Source organism: Gobio gobio (assembly GCF_949357685.1).
Source record: "Gobio gobio genome assembly, chromosome: 14".
NCBI lineage: Eukaryota > Metazoa > Chordata > Actinopteri > Cypriniformes > Gobionidae > Gobio > Gobio gobio.
The window spans coordinates 21344066-21360534 of record NC_137107.1 but is presented as its reverse complement, the minus strand read 5'-3'; the positions used below and the strand labels follow the sequence as shown (position 1 = coordinate 21360534).

At 46.5% G+C, this 16469-nt stretch overlaps 1 protein-coding gene across 1 annotated transcript; it reads right to left on the bottom strand.

The window, feature by feature from the left end:
- Positions 1 to 13219: 13219 nt before the first annotated feature.
- On the bottom strand, positions 13220 to 14161 carry LOC307137065 (olfactory receptor 8G17-like; the record flags this gene model as incomplete). The annotated part of the gene is made up of 1 exon (XM_079834544.1): positions 13220 to 14161. The coding sequence occupies one exon, from the start codon at positions 14159 to 14161 to the stop codon at positions 13220 to 13222; it is 942 nt and encodes a 313-aa protein (XP_079690670.1).
- Positions 14162 to 16469: the final 2308 nt, after the last annotated feature.

Genomic DNA, 16469 nt, shown 5'->3' with positions numbered 1-16469 from the left:
CCAGATCGTTTTCCTGCGAACGCACGCTGTTCCTAAAACTTGCGGCTGGGCAGCAAATGCGTCCGCACACCGTAAATCGTCCTCGACTGCTCCCTGCCAGTCAGCCACTTCAGGGGGTCGGGAACGAGGCTCCATTGACACCCGAGGCCAGCCTTGAGAGGCTGGTTCCCTTAGCAGATTATCTCGGCGCATGGTTATGCCTTCCAAATATATCTGCATGGACCCTGCGACTGTAGAAAAGGGATACAGACTGCAGTTCGGTTACCCTTCCCTGAAGTTCAAAGGGGGGGTCTGGACTGCAGTGGTCCCAGAATATGTTTGTGTAACGATGTTTGTTCGTGTGGGAAGAAGGAGGCGGGAACCGGCGAACAATAAACATACTTTTAATTAAATAATACAAACAAAGTGAAAGTAAAAGCGGCAGCCCCTCACGGACGACTGCCGCACACACATAACAAAACATAAATAAAAATTAAAATTAAAATCCAGGCCTGGTCCTCTCTCGTCCTTCATTTGAGTCGCTCGTCCTTTTATGTCTCCGTGCTCCCTCATGAGAGGACTCGAGACCGGTGTGCCTCGCAGGTGACGTTCATTCTCAATCACGCACACCGATCTCGCTCGCTTCTCCCATGTCTCTCGCTCGTCCACCTCGCCACATACCCCCAACACCCCTCGTAGGCCGGGGACTACCCCGCGTCTACGCCTACTCCCCCCCCCCGGGAACCCAATCTCGGCGTCCGGGGATATGGGTAGGCGAGCCGAGAGAACGGGAGACGGAGACCCCCAGAGCGACCGGACGAGAGAGTGAAGAGAGGAGAAAAAAAAAAAAAAAAATGAGTCCGGTTCCCTGACACACTGCCGCTCGGTCCTCAGCCCGCCGAGAGGCTCTTCCTCGCGGTGCCATGCGATGGCACTGGACGCTTGGTGGACGGCTCGATCCTCCTCCGCCCCCTGGCGGCCGGCGGTGGCTCCTCCTGTCGAGGGCAGCCGGCAGCGAGTCCCGCGCGCTCCCTGCTCCTCCCCAACATGGCGGATGGACGCAGGCTCCGGCCCACGGCGAGCGCCGGCAACTCCTCTGCTCCCTCTAGGACGGCAGCCACCCCACCTCGACCCAGGGGCACGGCAGCGAGCTCTCCGTCCCACCGGATCTTCATTCGCTCCAGCACCTCCGCCTCGGGCAGCTCCTCGCGGTCTTCACCCATCCGCGCTGCCCGACCTCCTCAGCACCGCGATCCCCCTCAGCAGCGAGGGCTCTTCGATAGCATGTCTCTCCTTCCTCCCGGGTTTCGGCACCAATGTAACGATGTTTGTTCGTGTGGGAAGAAGGAGGCGGGAACCGGCGAACAATAAACATACTTTTAATTAAATAATACAAACAAAGTGAAAGTAAAAGCGGCAGCCCCTCACGGACGACTGCTGCACACACATAACAAAACATAAATAAAAATACAAATTAAAATCCAGGCCTGGTCCTCTCTCGTCCTTCATTTGAGTCGCTCGTCCTTTTATGTCTCCGTGCTCCCTCATGAGAGGACTCGAGACCGGTGTGCCTCGCAGGTGACGTTCATTCTCAATCACGCACACCGATCTCGCTCGCTCCTCCCATGTCTCTCGCTCGTCCACCTCGCCACAGTTTGGTTAATGGAACAGGAAGTTCACTCTCTGTTGGAAAGGAGGCCATAGAACGTGTTCCTCCGCCAGACAGGGAGTCCGGGTTCTACAGCCGGTACTTCATAGTTCCCAAGAAGGATGGTGGTTGTTTCCAATATCAGCAATCAAATTTTTTACCTGTAAGTCCACAGAGTGGACAGTTTATACAACACAGAAACAAGATTGGACGCAGCCCCCAATCCTTCTTTAGAACTATGGAGTACTGGCTGTAAAAACCTGGAGTCTCTCTCTGGAAGAGGAACACATTCTATGGCCTCTTTTGCCAAAAAGAGACTGAACTTCCTGCTCCAACACCTGAGTCCTTACTCAGAGCCTGGCCCTTACCAATTTTCTGCCCTAGGCAAGATTTTACCTGGTGCCCCTTGTATCAAGGTTTAGTACTATACATTATCAGTCTAAGTTGTGGAAACACTGGTGCTGTTGCATTTTTGTAATATAATACTGTATATTGTGCCCCCGCCTGAGACAGCTGGTCCCTCCTCACCAGAAGTAGACTGATCCCTTCTTGACAGACCCTCTACAGAACTCCCGGGTTCGGGGGAAATGCATACAGATGTAGCCTCAGCCACGTCTGCATCATGGCATCCAACCCCAGTGGCCGTATTGTAGTCAAGTCCCCTACCACTCCCAGGAATGGTTCTCTGGGAAGGCGTCAACATGCTCTTTTTCATGTTGAGTCTCAATCCCAAGCTCTGAATGTGGCCAAAGATGACTTCTCAATGCCAAACTGCCATTTCTCGTGACTGGGCCAATATGAGCCAGTCGTCGATGTAGTTGAGTACACAGATGCCCTGGAGTCTTAGTGGAGCCAGATCTGCCATTGGTGAACGTGCTAAAAGAAAGAACTAGGCCGAAAGGTAGAACCCGATATTGGAATGCTTCGTGCCCCGAAAGCGAACTTCAGGAACTTCCTGTGAGAAGGACTGATGGACACATGGAAGTATGTGTCTTTTAGATCTATCGTGACAAACCAATCCTTGGACCTGATTTGATTCACAATAATTGGGATAATGAGCATTTTGAAACTGAACCTCCTCAGAGACTGGTTCAAATGTCTAAATGTCTAAATTTGGACGCATCCTCCCCATCCTTCTTGGGAAAAAGTATAAAGTACTGGCTGTAGAACCCAGACTCCCTGTCTGGCGGAGGAACATGTTCTATGGCCTCCTTTACCAAACAAGCTGCCGTCTGTACCCCTTTCTTCAGTCCACAGGGCCCATGCAGATATATTCGGAAGACTATGCGCTGAGAAAATCTACTAATCTGCTCTCAAGGCTGACTTTGGGTGTTCTTTGAGTATTGTTCCCAATCCCCTGAAGCGGCTGAGCAGCAGGTAGAGGTCGAGAACAATTTTCGGTGTGCGGACACAGTCGCTGCCCAGCCAAAACCCTTTGGGGTGGACAAAGCAGCACGCGTTCTCTAGAAATCGATGTGGCCCGAAGCGTACTGGACAGTGAGATTACCACATCGATTTCCAGAGGGCTCCATAGAAAAAACAACCTCCTCGGTAGGGACCACCCTCAGTGATCTTTCCATGGCTAGGACCTTTTCCTGAAGCCTGTACTTTTGAACTTTCTATTCATTAAATAATCCTGAAAAAATTGTATACAACCGTTTTCAACATTGATAATAATAAATATTTCTTGAGCAGCAAATCGACATTTCTGAAGGATCATGTGACTCTAAAGCCTGAAGTAATGATACTGAAAATTCAGCTTTGAATCACCGAAATAAATAGCATTTTAAAATGGGATTTTTTTTTTTTAAATTTTAGAAATATTTCACAATAAAATTGTTTTTGCTGTATTTTGGATCAAATAAATGCAGCCTTGGTGAGCAGAAGAGACTTCCTTAAAAAAAATCAAAATAGTACAGTTTGCAAACTTTTGAGTGGTAGTGTTTGCCCTGCCCACCATAGCAGGCATGTCCCTGCAGGGCTTGGTGGGTAGCACCAGGGTTTTTTGGGACGATGCCGCATCAGGAGAGAGGTAACTTGCCAAACCCTCCTCCACACACGGCATCTTCCCATAGCCTGTCTCTCCCACCCCCATAATGTTGCAGTAATCCAACACTGTTGGATTAGAGAGGTGGGAGGAATGAGGTCTAGTCCATGACTCACACAACTCATTGTGTAAGTCGGCAAAGAATGGCAAACCCCAGCATTGAGGTTGGGTTCTGTGCTGTAGGAAGCGCTCATCAAACTCACTATTAACTGTCGCTTCCTGCCTCTCAGGTGGCCAGCTGATTTTTAGTCAGGCCACCGCATGAGTCACAACATCTATGAGCTCCTAATAAGTGGGGACGTGAAGTGTCGAGTGTGCTTCAACGTCCTCTGCCTCAATGCTGAGCATATCCACTTCCTTTGGGCAGGTTTCTGCATGGGGAGTAAAGGCATCAGAACTGTCAGATGATTACCGGGAAAGTGCCTCAGCAGTCCCGATCTCATCTTCCAGCTCCCTCTGCTAACCTCACGATCTGAGCCCCCGTGCTGCCTCAGTGGACACTTTGTACTGATATGCCTGTCCCTTGAATGTACAGCAAAGGACTTGCTCTATCGCGTCCTTCGCCTGTAGGATGGCGATCTCTGTCTCTAACACAGGAGCACCCTCGTTCTACACAGAGGTTTACTGAATGCCCCTGAACTCGGGGGGACGCTGTGTGAACAGAATCGCATAGCTGAGTCTGATAGCGCGGATGAGCCAGTGGGACGGGCTGGGAAGCGCTAGCCAGGCTCCCAGCGACCGTACCAGCTGGACCAACAGAACCACAGACGTACCCACGGTGGGTACGTAGCAGAAGCCAGTAGCGCAGTGGTTCTCAACTTTTTGCCCCCCCTATCCATTATCCAGGTCCCTTACCACCGCCCCCTCCCCACACCAAAAAAGGGCTAAATGTGTTTATTGAATGTGTGCTGATTATTATTTTTTTGTTTTAATAATAATAATAATAATAATAATAATAATAATAATAATATGTATTTTATTCACGTCATTATTTATTTACTATTATTAGCTATTATTAAATCCATAACTTTTTTTGTATTTAAAATGAACAAAATGTATATAATGAGCGAGTACATCATGAATCCATTTCCCAAACCGTGTTTTTGTTTGATCCTGAATCACTTGTACACCTATAAGTAGTGTTTATAAATATTGGGACTATATTAGGGGTGTTTGCGGCATTCTGAAAAGTTGAGTTTTCATCTCGCCTCGACATAGGCGCGCCTGGAAAAACGAGCGCGCCGCACCGCATGGCCAACCCGTGTCGCTTCTGTTATGAGCGTGCTACTACTTTAGGCTACTCTGCTCCGCTGCAGAGTAGCACAGTAGCCTACTTCCACACAGTACCGTCGCAAGGGCTGTGCCAAGTGTGCGACCGCACAGGGCCTCACACCTCACCAGGGCCTTGCACAAAGTAAAGTGACAGTTGACTTAATGTAAAAGCCAATAATGGTTCATGTTAAAGTACATGTTTTAGTCTTTCAAAATACTAGTAATAGTTAAAAGACATAGCTAAAAAAAAAAAAAAAAAAATGAAATGGAATTGGATGGGGGAAAATTGCTCGGGTTATGAATATAACCCTTGTTCCCTGAGATAGGGAACGAGCACTGCATCGGAACGACACTTTGGGGATGCTCCCTTAGCATCAGCGAATCTGAAGTCAGAATGACAACTAGGCCAATCCGATTGGCGTGCGTGATGACGTAATCGTGACGGCATACCCGGAAGTATAAAAGGGGATCTGGAATGTAATGTCGGCAGTAATTTCTCTGAAGCATGCGCTCCAGGCACGCCGAGGTGTGGCGTCGGGATGCAGTGCTCGTTCCCTATCTCAGGGAACAAGGGTTATATACATAACCCGAGCAGTTCCCTTTTGAGGGAACTCGCACTGCATCGGAACGACACTTTGGGGAACGAGTACCCACTAGGCCACACCGAGGGTAGCACCTGCCCTAGTGTGAAGCCGGAGACTGGGCACAACTAGGACTGGAGCACCCTAGCACCAGGTGTCGTAGGGAGATCCAGGCTATAAAACCTGATAAAGGTGTGTGGGGTAGCCCACCCGGCCGCCTCGCAGATATCCTGCAAGGGGAACCCGGAAAGAAGGGCCACCGAAGAGGCCATGCCTCTGGTGGAATGAGCCCTCACGGCCACAGGTGAAGGCAAACTGCGCACCTGGTAGGCCATGGTAATTGCCTGGACAATCCAATTACTGATTGTCTGAGTAGACTCAGGCAATCCCTTCTTGGGTGAGCCAAAACACACCAAAAGTTGTTGCGATCTCCTCCACTGTGCGGACTTCGCCAAATAAACTCTGAGAGGCCTAACCGGGCAGAGTAGGTGAAGCCTCCCCTCTTCCGCCGTCATGTGAGGCGGAGGATGGAATGCCTGTAGAACCAATAACCTGACCACCCTTGATGGCACCTTAGGCACGTAGCCCGGCCTAGGGTGTAAGATGGCCTTTACTCCTCTCGGGGCAAATTCCAGGCAGGTTGGCGTTACCGCCAAGGCCTGGAGATCTCCCACTCTCCTGAGAGAGGTAATGGCGAGGAGAAAAGCCACCTTAAGGGTCAGGTTCTTTGGTTCGGCTGACTCCAATGGCTCGAAGGGGGCCTCAGCCAAGCCTTCGAGAACCACTGCCAGGTCCCAGGTTGGAACTCTGGAACGAGCCGCAGGCCTCATCCTCCTAGCCCCACGGAGGAATTGTACAACCAGCTGGTGCCTACCCAGAGGCCCATCACCCATAGGAGTGTGGAAAGCCGCAATGACAGCCACGTACACCTTGAGTGTGGACGGGGTAAGCCCTGCAGAGAGGGGCTGGATGCGTGAGGGAAAACCACAGTAGGCAGTGGGACGTCTCTCGAGACGCAAACAAATCCACTTCCACTGGGCCGAACCTCTTGCATATGACCTCCACCACCTCTGTGTGGAGTCGCCACTCCCCGGGCCTCAGCCCCTGCCTCGACAGGATGTCTGCTCCTTGATTTTGGACCCCCGGGACATACATTGCCCTGATGGACAACAGTTTCCCTTGGGACCACAGGAGGATGTGATGCGCCAGTCTGCAAAGAGGGCGCGACCTCAAACCCCCCTGGTGGTTGATGTACGCTACGACAGACGTATTGTCTGTCCGTACCAGGACATGTTGGCCGCGTGGTCCGGGAAAAAGCTCCTGAGAGCTTTGTAGACCGTCATCATCTCCAGGCAATTTATGTGTATTGGTACGCTTCGCCCCCGAAAGCGAACCTCAGATACTTCCTTTGACATGGAAGGATGGAGATATGGAAATATGCGTCCTTCAGATCAATCGTGACGAACCAGTCCTTGGACTGGATCTGACTCACGATCATAGGAATAGTGAGCATTTTGAATCTGAAGCTCCTCAGAGACAGATTCAAATGCCTCAGATCTATAATCGGACGCAACCCTCCATCCTTTTTGGGAACAATAAAGTACCGGCTGTAGAACCTGGACTCCCTCTCCAGCGGAGGAACGCGCTCTATGGCTTCCTTCACTAGCAAGGATTTCACTTCTAGTTCCATTACCCGAACCCGCTCGGGTACCACTGTGGTCCAGTTCAACCCCCTGAACCCTGGAGGAGGATGACCGAACTGCAGTCTGTAACCCTTTTCCACAGTACGCAGGACCCATGTAGAAATATTCGGAAGGCATTTCCATGCGCCGAGATAATCTACTAAGGGAACCAGCCTCTCGAGGATGGCGTCGGGTGTTACACGGGTCCCGTTCCCAACCCCCTGAAGCGGCTGACCGGCAGGAAGTGGTTGGGAACGGTTCTCTGTGTGCGGACACGCGAGCTGCCCAGCCGCAGGTCTTTCCAGAGGCGGCTGGTGCAGCATGCGTTCGCGGGAAATCGATGTGGCCCGAAGCGACATAGACGGCGGGATTACCACATCGATTTCCCCAGAGCTCCGCTGAGGAAACAACCTCGGTTGTTCCTTCGCGGGGGGGACCGCTCTTGGAAGCCCTACCGCAGCTAGGACTTCTTCCCAGCAGCCTTCCGCGCCTGAAGAATGTTCCTCAGATCGCCTTTAGGAGCGGAAGACTGCTGCTGAGAGCGCCGCCTCTGTTGCCAGGCTCCCGGGGGAGGGGCTCTAGAGGCGACTCTCTCTTTTTTCACCTTCCAGTGCGAGGAGCTGGCTGAGGGCCACTAGGGCCAGCCTTCCAAGGCTTTGAGCGGCGAGGGAGGTACTGGTGGAAGGCTGCCAACTGTCTCTTCGCCTCCTGATGTCTGGAAACGACGGCGTTAACCGCGTCTCCAAACAGACCAGAAGGCGAGATCGGGGAGTCCAGGAGGAAGGTTTTATCCTTCTCCTTTATCCCCGACAGATTCAGCCATAGGTGTCTCTCCACTGTCACCATGGGAGCCATGGAGCGGCCAATAGCGCGGGCCGTCTCCCTGGTGACGCGGAGAGACAAATCTGCAGCCTTCCTGAGCTCCAGCACATCCTCCGGAGAGGGACCCTCGCCCTTGTCTAGCTCTTTCAGGAGATCAGCCTGGTAGGCCTGCAAGATGGATAGTGTGTGCAGGGAACTACCAGCCCGTCCAGCCGCCATATAAGCCTTGCCCACTAAAGATGAGGTATCCCGACAGGGTTTTGTGGGCAAAACCGGAGCTTTGAGGGACGATGCAGCGTCGGGTGAAAGGTAGCTCGCGAGAGCCTCCTCTACCCGAGGCATCGTCCCATAGCCCGCCTCGCGTGCCCCCAGAACATTGGAATAATCCAATGAAAAAATGAGAGACAGTGCACACCCAGGCAGTGCACACACAGCAGGTGTGTATCCGAGCCTCTCATTTTTCCTCCAATACTGGAGGATTTGAGACACGCGAGGAATAGGGCTTCCTCCAAGATCTGCACACCTCGGTGTGTAGATCCGGGAAGAAAGGCAAGCCCCGGCGAGGTGTTTGGACCCGGTGCGAGAGGAACCGGTCATCCAGCCTACTGGGTGGCTGAATTTCCGGAGCCTCTTGTGGCCAATCGATTTTTAATTTAGCCACAGCCCGGGTCAACACCTCGACCAGCTCCTCTTGGGCAGGTGAATGAAGCGATGAAACAATTCCTGCTTCATCCCCCGCCTTGATGCCCACTTCCTCCGGCTCCTCGGAACCGGAGAGAATGAGCACCGGACCTCCCACCCCGGGGGAAGAAGCCGCAGAGCGGGCTTCCACACGGGGAGGAAGATCCTCGGAACTGTCAGAGGAGGATCGGGAAAGTGCCGCAGCAGTCCCGAAACCCTCTGACAAGTCCCGCTGTGAACCCCATGATCTGCGACGCCGAGCCGCCTCAGCGACTGCGGGTCCAGAACCATGGGGCTCACGAGGCTGGCCGGCCTCATCAAACACGGCCAGCCGAGAGCGGAGCACTCTGAGCATCAGCTTCTCGCAGTGATCACAAGCCCTCCCTCGAGAGCCGCTCAAGCATGCTGAACGCCCTGGCAGTGCACACACAGCAGGTGTGTATCCGAGCCCGACATGTAGCGAGGGCAAGGATGCACACACTGCTTAAACTCTCTCATTTTTTCTTCCATCTCTCAAACACTTTCACTCTTGACAGTACAACAATAAATAGACAGACAATATTGTGACACAGAGCGCTATGCTGAAGAGCAATAACTGCCGACATTACGTTCCAGATCCCCTTTTATACTTCTGGGTATGCCGTCACGATTACGTCATCACGCACGCCAATCGGATTGGCCTAGTTGTCATTCTGACTTCAGATTCGCTGATGCTAAGGGAGCATCCCCGAAGTGTCGTTCCGATGCAGTGCGAGTTCCCTCGAAAGGGAACGTATTTCATAGGGCCCTAAAGATTTATTTTTTGTTAAATTGTATAGGTTTCATTATTTCAATTAATTAGACATGCTTCCAAAAAATCCAGAAAAATGACAACAGAAAAAAAGGGATTAGGGAAAAAAAGAAAAAGGAATATAAAAAATTAAAAAATAAAAATTTCATGGATTGCACAGGGCTCTAATCATTAACCTTAAATGTATACAATCATGATTTTTCATGAACAAATGTTATAATTATAGGCCTAAATCCCTTGGTATCAGCTTGTGTTCTCATCAGTGGTAGGCTATAGCCTAATTAATAGCCGACAATTAAAACTAATTTGGTTTGTCATGATTAATTCGTGTTCATAATTAGTAAAATAAAAACAAAAGCTTCTAACAAGAATAAACATACAGGAACCGTCAAATTATTATTGTAGTATTAATAATTTTTAACTATCTTGAAACTATCCAAGCAGCGTTTTGTGCTCAGATGTGACGGCGGAATAAATACATTACCTAAATGTGATTACAGAGTCAAATTGTAATTTTCTTCTTACAGTCTTGCGAGTTAACAATAACGCCTGACCAGTAAATTACTTGGTGAAATATAGCCCTATTCTCATGGGATTAGTAGCTAGGCTGTTATCTGGGGACCTTGTGTGTGATTTAGAAATTACGCACAGGATGCATTCAAACGGGATAAGCAAAATGCATTCAAACGGGATAAGCAAAGCCTGTGATTTTTTTAGTATTTACTGACTTATCTCCCGGATATGATGTCAAGACTTGTAAATGTTTTTTCGTTACAGATATAGCTGTATGATATATCATAAACAACAGTTCCTTACCGCTTGCTGCTATATGTTATCTTGCTGCGATAGAGTTTAGATTCTCTGCATGAGCCCGAGCCCGAACTTGACCCGAACCAACCCGCGGGCCGATATTTCCCGGCACTATCCTCGGGCCGGGCCCTTGATCAAGCGTTTGTGTTTTTTTTACTCATTACTTTATTAGCCTAATTGGGTGGGCAGAAAGCTATGCCAAAAATTCACTTTAAAGAAAGGCTTTCTACAAAACAAAACTTAATATTAAACAAAATATAACCACCAAAATAATTTCTGACCTACTCGCATCTTTGCACTTATCATAATCAGATGAAATTAAAAAATAACATTATATTATTTAAACATATATATATATCGCAGCAAGATATATATATATATATATATATATATATATATATATATATATATATATATATATATATAAACATTGTTTAATGTATATTAGGCTACAGTACAGATGTCATGTCTGAGCTGGATTTGAGCAAACATCATTTTACTGGTGAGCGTTTCATGAGCGCGCACCTGCATTGAGCGGATTATTGAGCTGAGCGTCACACCAGTCCACTTTGCTCATTATGCTCGTTCTCGTCAGAATGCCCACGTATCAAAAAATGGTCGGGTTTAAATCGGGCTCGGGCTCATAATTACAGTTAATGTGTCGGCCCTGGCCGGGCTCGGACACAACGTGCACAGGCTCGGGTAGGGTCGGGCTTGATTTTTTGAGCCAGATCTAAGCTCTACACCAGATTGAGCACTTGAGTTATTGCAAAATTAACGATGTATAGCTTACATGTCGCATTAAACAGGCAGATTTTATAATGTTGTAGGCAATTATTTTGCAAGTTATTAGCCTACATGTTTAATCTTTTCTTGCCTGGATCTTTGGTGTAAACTCCTGAATGCCCCCCCAGGAACACCTGAATGTCCCCCTTTCAGAAATCTTGCATCCAACGCCCCCCGTTGTGCTCTGAATGCCACCGTTGAGAAACACTACAGCAGGGGAACAGAAGTGTGACAAAAGATTCTCCACCCCGCCTCCTCTGGGGATGGACGGAGCTGCTCTACCCCCGGAGGAGGCAGGGTGGAGAATCTTTTGTCAAACTTCTGTTCCGCTACTGGCGTCACAGCCAGCAAATTCTCAGCTAGAGCAATTTCTTCTAGCTCTGGTTCTCAAGAGGGTGCGGTTGGCGGTGTGCCACACTATGCCTTGCCACCCTCAGTCCCCTCTTCTATCGCCAACGTGCAGCACCGTGCCCTTCGAGGACGCAACTAGCTTTCTTACACACTGCCCAATGGTGGAACCAGATAAGTGTTGCACTGCACAGTCAGACCCCACTTTGGGCCATTATGCCGTCTGAGTTGGGTCTCTGCGTTCCATCTCGCTGCCCCACCGTGGGTATGTCTGTGGTTCTGTTGGTCCAGCTGGTATAGTCGCTGGGAGGCGGGGTGACGTCATCTTCCTGTGGGGGGTCACAGGAGACTGACGCACCTTGGCAACAAGCAGACTAAGGGGCAGCTCACAGGTGACTCTCATAGCATGTCTGGGCAAGCCCTTGTTTGCCTTTGGCTGCTTCTGAACTGTGGAGAACTGCTGGGCACAGCTATTGACAGTGTCGCTGAAAAGGCCACCTTGAGAGATGGGAGGATCGAGAAAGCACACTGATGACCTCTCGCAGCTCCAAAAGGTTCGCCAGGGGGCACTTCTGGACCACCAAGGTGGACATCGTCTGGCCGAGGGCCAGCACTGTGACTTTAAACACGTACATCGAACATGACCAACTGAAAAGGAACCCCGGCCTTAACAGAAGTTATAAGGCACAAAACATAAATCATACAAGCCAAGTCACCACACATAATGACACGTGATAGGTTTTAAAAAAAATCTAACCATTTATGTATCAGCATAAACATACATCACTAGACAGGTAGTAAACATAATAAAGCTAACATTTATAGTTTATTTACTGTTGAAATGTTTCAGCTATATGTAATAAGCAAAGTATTTATCATAATGCACTTTAAATAACGTTAAAAAATTATGTCAAAAAGATAGTTCTTCAGTTCTGCTCGTTTATAAATACCAGTAGTGATGTTGTATAATGAGGACATTGTCATGTCATCGGAAATTGTCATCAGTTTCCCAATGTGTAATGAGCCAGGGTCCTACCAGTGCACAAATTTGTCTACACGATATAGCCTACTGATTCACGACCTAGCGAGCTGATTGAGATGCACCGTGTAGCTTTGAACAATATGAACATGTTATTGCTTACAATGATCATTCATACACTTTACATTGGACACATTCATTGCATTACTTTCTTCTCCACATTGTTTTCCCACTAACCTAAATTGATTTTGGTTTGGACTAAGATGCAAGCTATGTGATCTTTCAGACAATGGATAAATTCAGGAGATACAAATTAATTATGTTGTAAAACCTTGCAGTGAGAAGGAGAATGGCTTAATTAGGGGGGAAAAACATAAACCTTTTAAGATGTAACAAAGACTTAAAACCCCACAAGATCTATGTGCGTGATTTAGTGATCTGATTAGCACAAAGTATAGTGAGACCATTTTAGATTGATAAATAAATATAAGCAGATAATGATCGGTGAGGGGAAACAAAGTTCTGAATAGCTTTCTGATTTGCTTACATAAAAGTTTGCTAATAATTGTACAATTTCTGTCAAAACCAATGTTATTGACCATATACTGTATTTTCTTTGAGAATTTTTTTTTAAAGAAAACTGCACCCCCATTTTTCTTAAAGAAAAAAGAATAATAATAATAATAATAATAATAATAATAATAATAAAACAAAGAAATATTATATATATATATATATAATTATTATTATTAATTAATAATTATTATTAATTATAATTATTTATTTATTTTTTTTTACAAAGAAACTACTTTTTTTCCCGACCAAAGTTTAGCTATTTTTTGTCTTATCTCTTTGGTTTGTAAACCATATACTAAGGGATTTAATCCTGGTGGTACAATGTGGAACATTATACTAGCTAATTTCCTGTTGTCAGAGTATTCAGGAAAACGGTGGAGAAATGTCATGATAGCTCCAGAAAAAAACATGACTAAATAAACAGCTAAATGAGTACTACAGGTTTTTATGGCTTTGCTGTTTAGTGCTTTGCTTTTGCTACTTTTGCATACAACAGCAATCTTGACATATGTTATAAATATCGATACTGATGAAAAGCAGAGTACAGCCACAGTATAAACAATTCCATAAATATTATTTATGACCACACTCTCACAGGACAGTTTAAACAGCGATGCATTGTCACAGAAAGGGTTTTCAATATTAGATCTGCAATGAGAAAGGCGTACAGTGAGACCTAACATAATTGTGACCAAAAGAATGGCCAAGCCCCAAGCAAATGCTGTTAGTTTAAGTACCATCTTATTGGTCATTATAGCTGAATATCTAAGTGGATTACATATAGCCACATATCTGTCAAAGGCCATGATTATCAGCACATAGTGGCATGCTGCTATAAATACATGTACAAAATATGCTTGAGTAACACACTCCATATATGTGATATATCGCTCTGAGGGTTCCTTTAAAATGTCTTGCATTAAGCGTGGCAAAATGACAGTGGTCCCTAGAATATCGTTCAGTGGCAAGTTACAAAAAAGAAAATGCATAGGATGATGAAGATTCTTTTCCGTTGAGATCAGAACTATAAGTCCAAAGTTAGATACCATAGTAAAGATATAAGCCAGGAAGAGCAGGATGAAAACTGGATAGGAGGACTGAGGTGTAACTTTTAGTCCCTCCATGAAGAGAATGCTGTGTCTGAATGTCAGGTTGTCCATTCTCAAAATCTAAGGAGTAAGAAACAACCAGACCTAGCATTTCATTAATAGCATTTCAACTTGATGTACTCATAAAACAAATAAATAAATGCAACACAGTAAAGTATATATATATATAATCACAAAGTGTAAGGTATGTAACAACTGGTAGCTGTCAAATAAAACAATATACTTACTTCAGAAGGTTTCCACTATTACGAGTCTAAATTATTTATTGCTACATGTGTGGAACATAATAGAAGGCAACTCTGTTGTGTAACATAAACATTAACTAGTTAAAACATATAACATGTACTTCTCTGAAGAAACATTTATTTGCCCTCACCTTTAAATGTGTTGTTCAAAGGTATTTATATGATGCTGTAATCATCCCAAAGGGTATTCACCCTTATTTGGTGTTGTGTCAAACACTGTCATCAGGGCAGGACTTATAGGGCTGGGGGCCCCTGGGATTGAGTTTTTATGTGTGGACCCTACCTAAATAACCTCAACTAGAACACAATTATGGAGTAGTAAAAAATACACAAAAAATTAAATATGCTTTGAGTTTCCTAGAACAATTAATATGCAACATACCTGTAATAAATTCCACTGAAGATCCAAAGTGCAGTTTATTCAGATAAACAAAATACAAAATTAACAAAGACTTGACTTGAAACAAAACCAAAAACAGATATGACAAATCAAAATAAACAAAATACAAAATAAACAAAGACGACTTGAAAGACAAAACAAAATCAGACATGACAATAGCTTAGTCAAAGTTTAGATGTAATTTTAAATAGTCATAATACAAAAAAATACAGGATATGCTTTCTCAGTTGAGAAGATCAAAACCCTGAAATAACACTGAGCAATAGATCAACAGTGGCCTATTTTATATTTATTGTCATATCTGTGTCCTCTTATGCCAGATTCTTAAATGTATTATTTGATCAGAATAAAAAGACACTGTGGCTATTACCAATCAAATTAAATAAGTATCAACAAAGTATCTTTAGATTTACACTGTTTAATGCAGCTCAGACATGGCATGAATAGGTTTACACAGCAATTATAATTGCATAAATGTTCTGTCTAAAGCCAATAACTAAAATTAATGTCATATTTGTGATCATGAAGATGTTCAGAAAAGCAACACTCTTTCTTGTGTGATAACTCCTATATCAGACGGCGTTAAGAAAAACAGGAACTCATTAAATGTTTTTTTTTTAAATAATTTTGATGACATTCTGTGCGATAGCAGTAAGACTGAAGAGAGCACTCAAAAGTATTCAGATAGCATTATTTAGAGGAACATTTATAGAAATGATCATTCTCTGTGAACATATAACAATTTATCAATGTCTTTCTAAATGTATGCTCTTTTTGTCTAAAAGCCTTAATGGAGCCGTTTAAAGTAGCCATGTGATCACAAATAATGGGAGCAGATGCGATTCAATAGAAATAAATTATATATATTTATATATAATATAGGAATAATATATATATATAGGAATATTTCCCTATATATGAATGATCAATAGAGGGTGCTACTAGAAGTAGGCTGACCCCCTCCAAGCAGACCCGCTCCAAGACTCCCGGGGGAAATGCGTACAGACGCAGTCTCGGCCACGTCTGCATCATGGCGTCCAGCCCTAGCAGAGCTGGATGTCTGAGAGAGAACCACAGTGGACAGTGGGACTTCTCTTGAGACGTGAACAGATCCACTTCCACTGGGCCGAATCTCACGCACATGGCCTCCACCACCTCGGGGTGGAGTTGCCACTCCCCGGGCCTCAGCCCTTGCCTCGACAGGACGTCTGCTCCCTGGTTTCGGTCCCCGGGGACGTACATCGCTCTGAGAGACAACAGTTTCCCCTGGGACCACAGAAGGATCTGGTGTGCCAGTCTGCACAGAGGCCGCGACCTCAGACCCCACTGATGATTCAGATACACGACTACAGATGTGTTGTCTGAGCGTATCAGGACATGGTGGCTGCGGAGGTCCGGGAAAAAGCTCCTCAGAGCTTTGTAGACCGCCAGCATTTCCAGGCAGTTGATGTGCCAGGAAGAATGCCGGGTCTCCCACAGCTCTCAGCGGTCCGGGTGCAGCTAGGACCATTTGGCGGAAGCCTTATTTGCCTGAAGAACGGTCCTCAGATCGACCATCGGCTCAGAAGGCTTGCTGCGAGAGCGCCGCCTCCTTCGCCAGGCTCCCTCAGGAGGGGCGCGGGAGGCGACACTCTTTTTTTTCCACCTGCCCCTTTGAGGCAGCCTTCCCCGAGGAGCCAGAGCGGCGAGGGAGATATTGCTGGAAAGCCGCAGA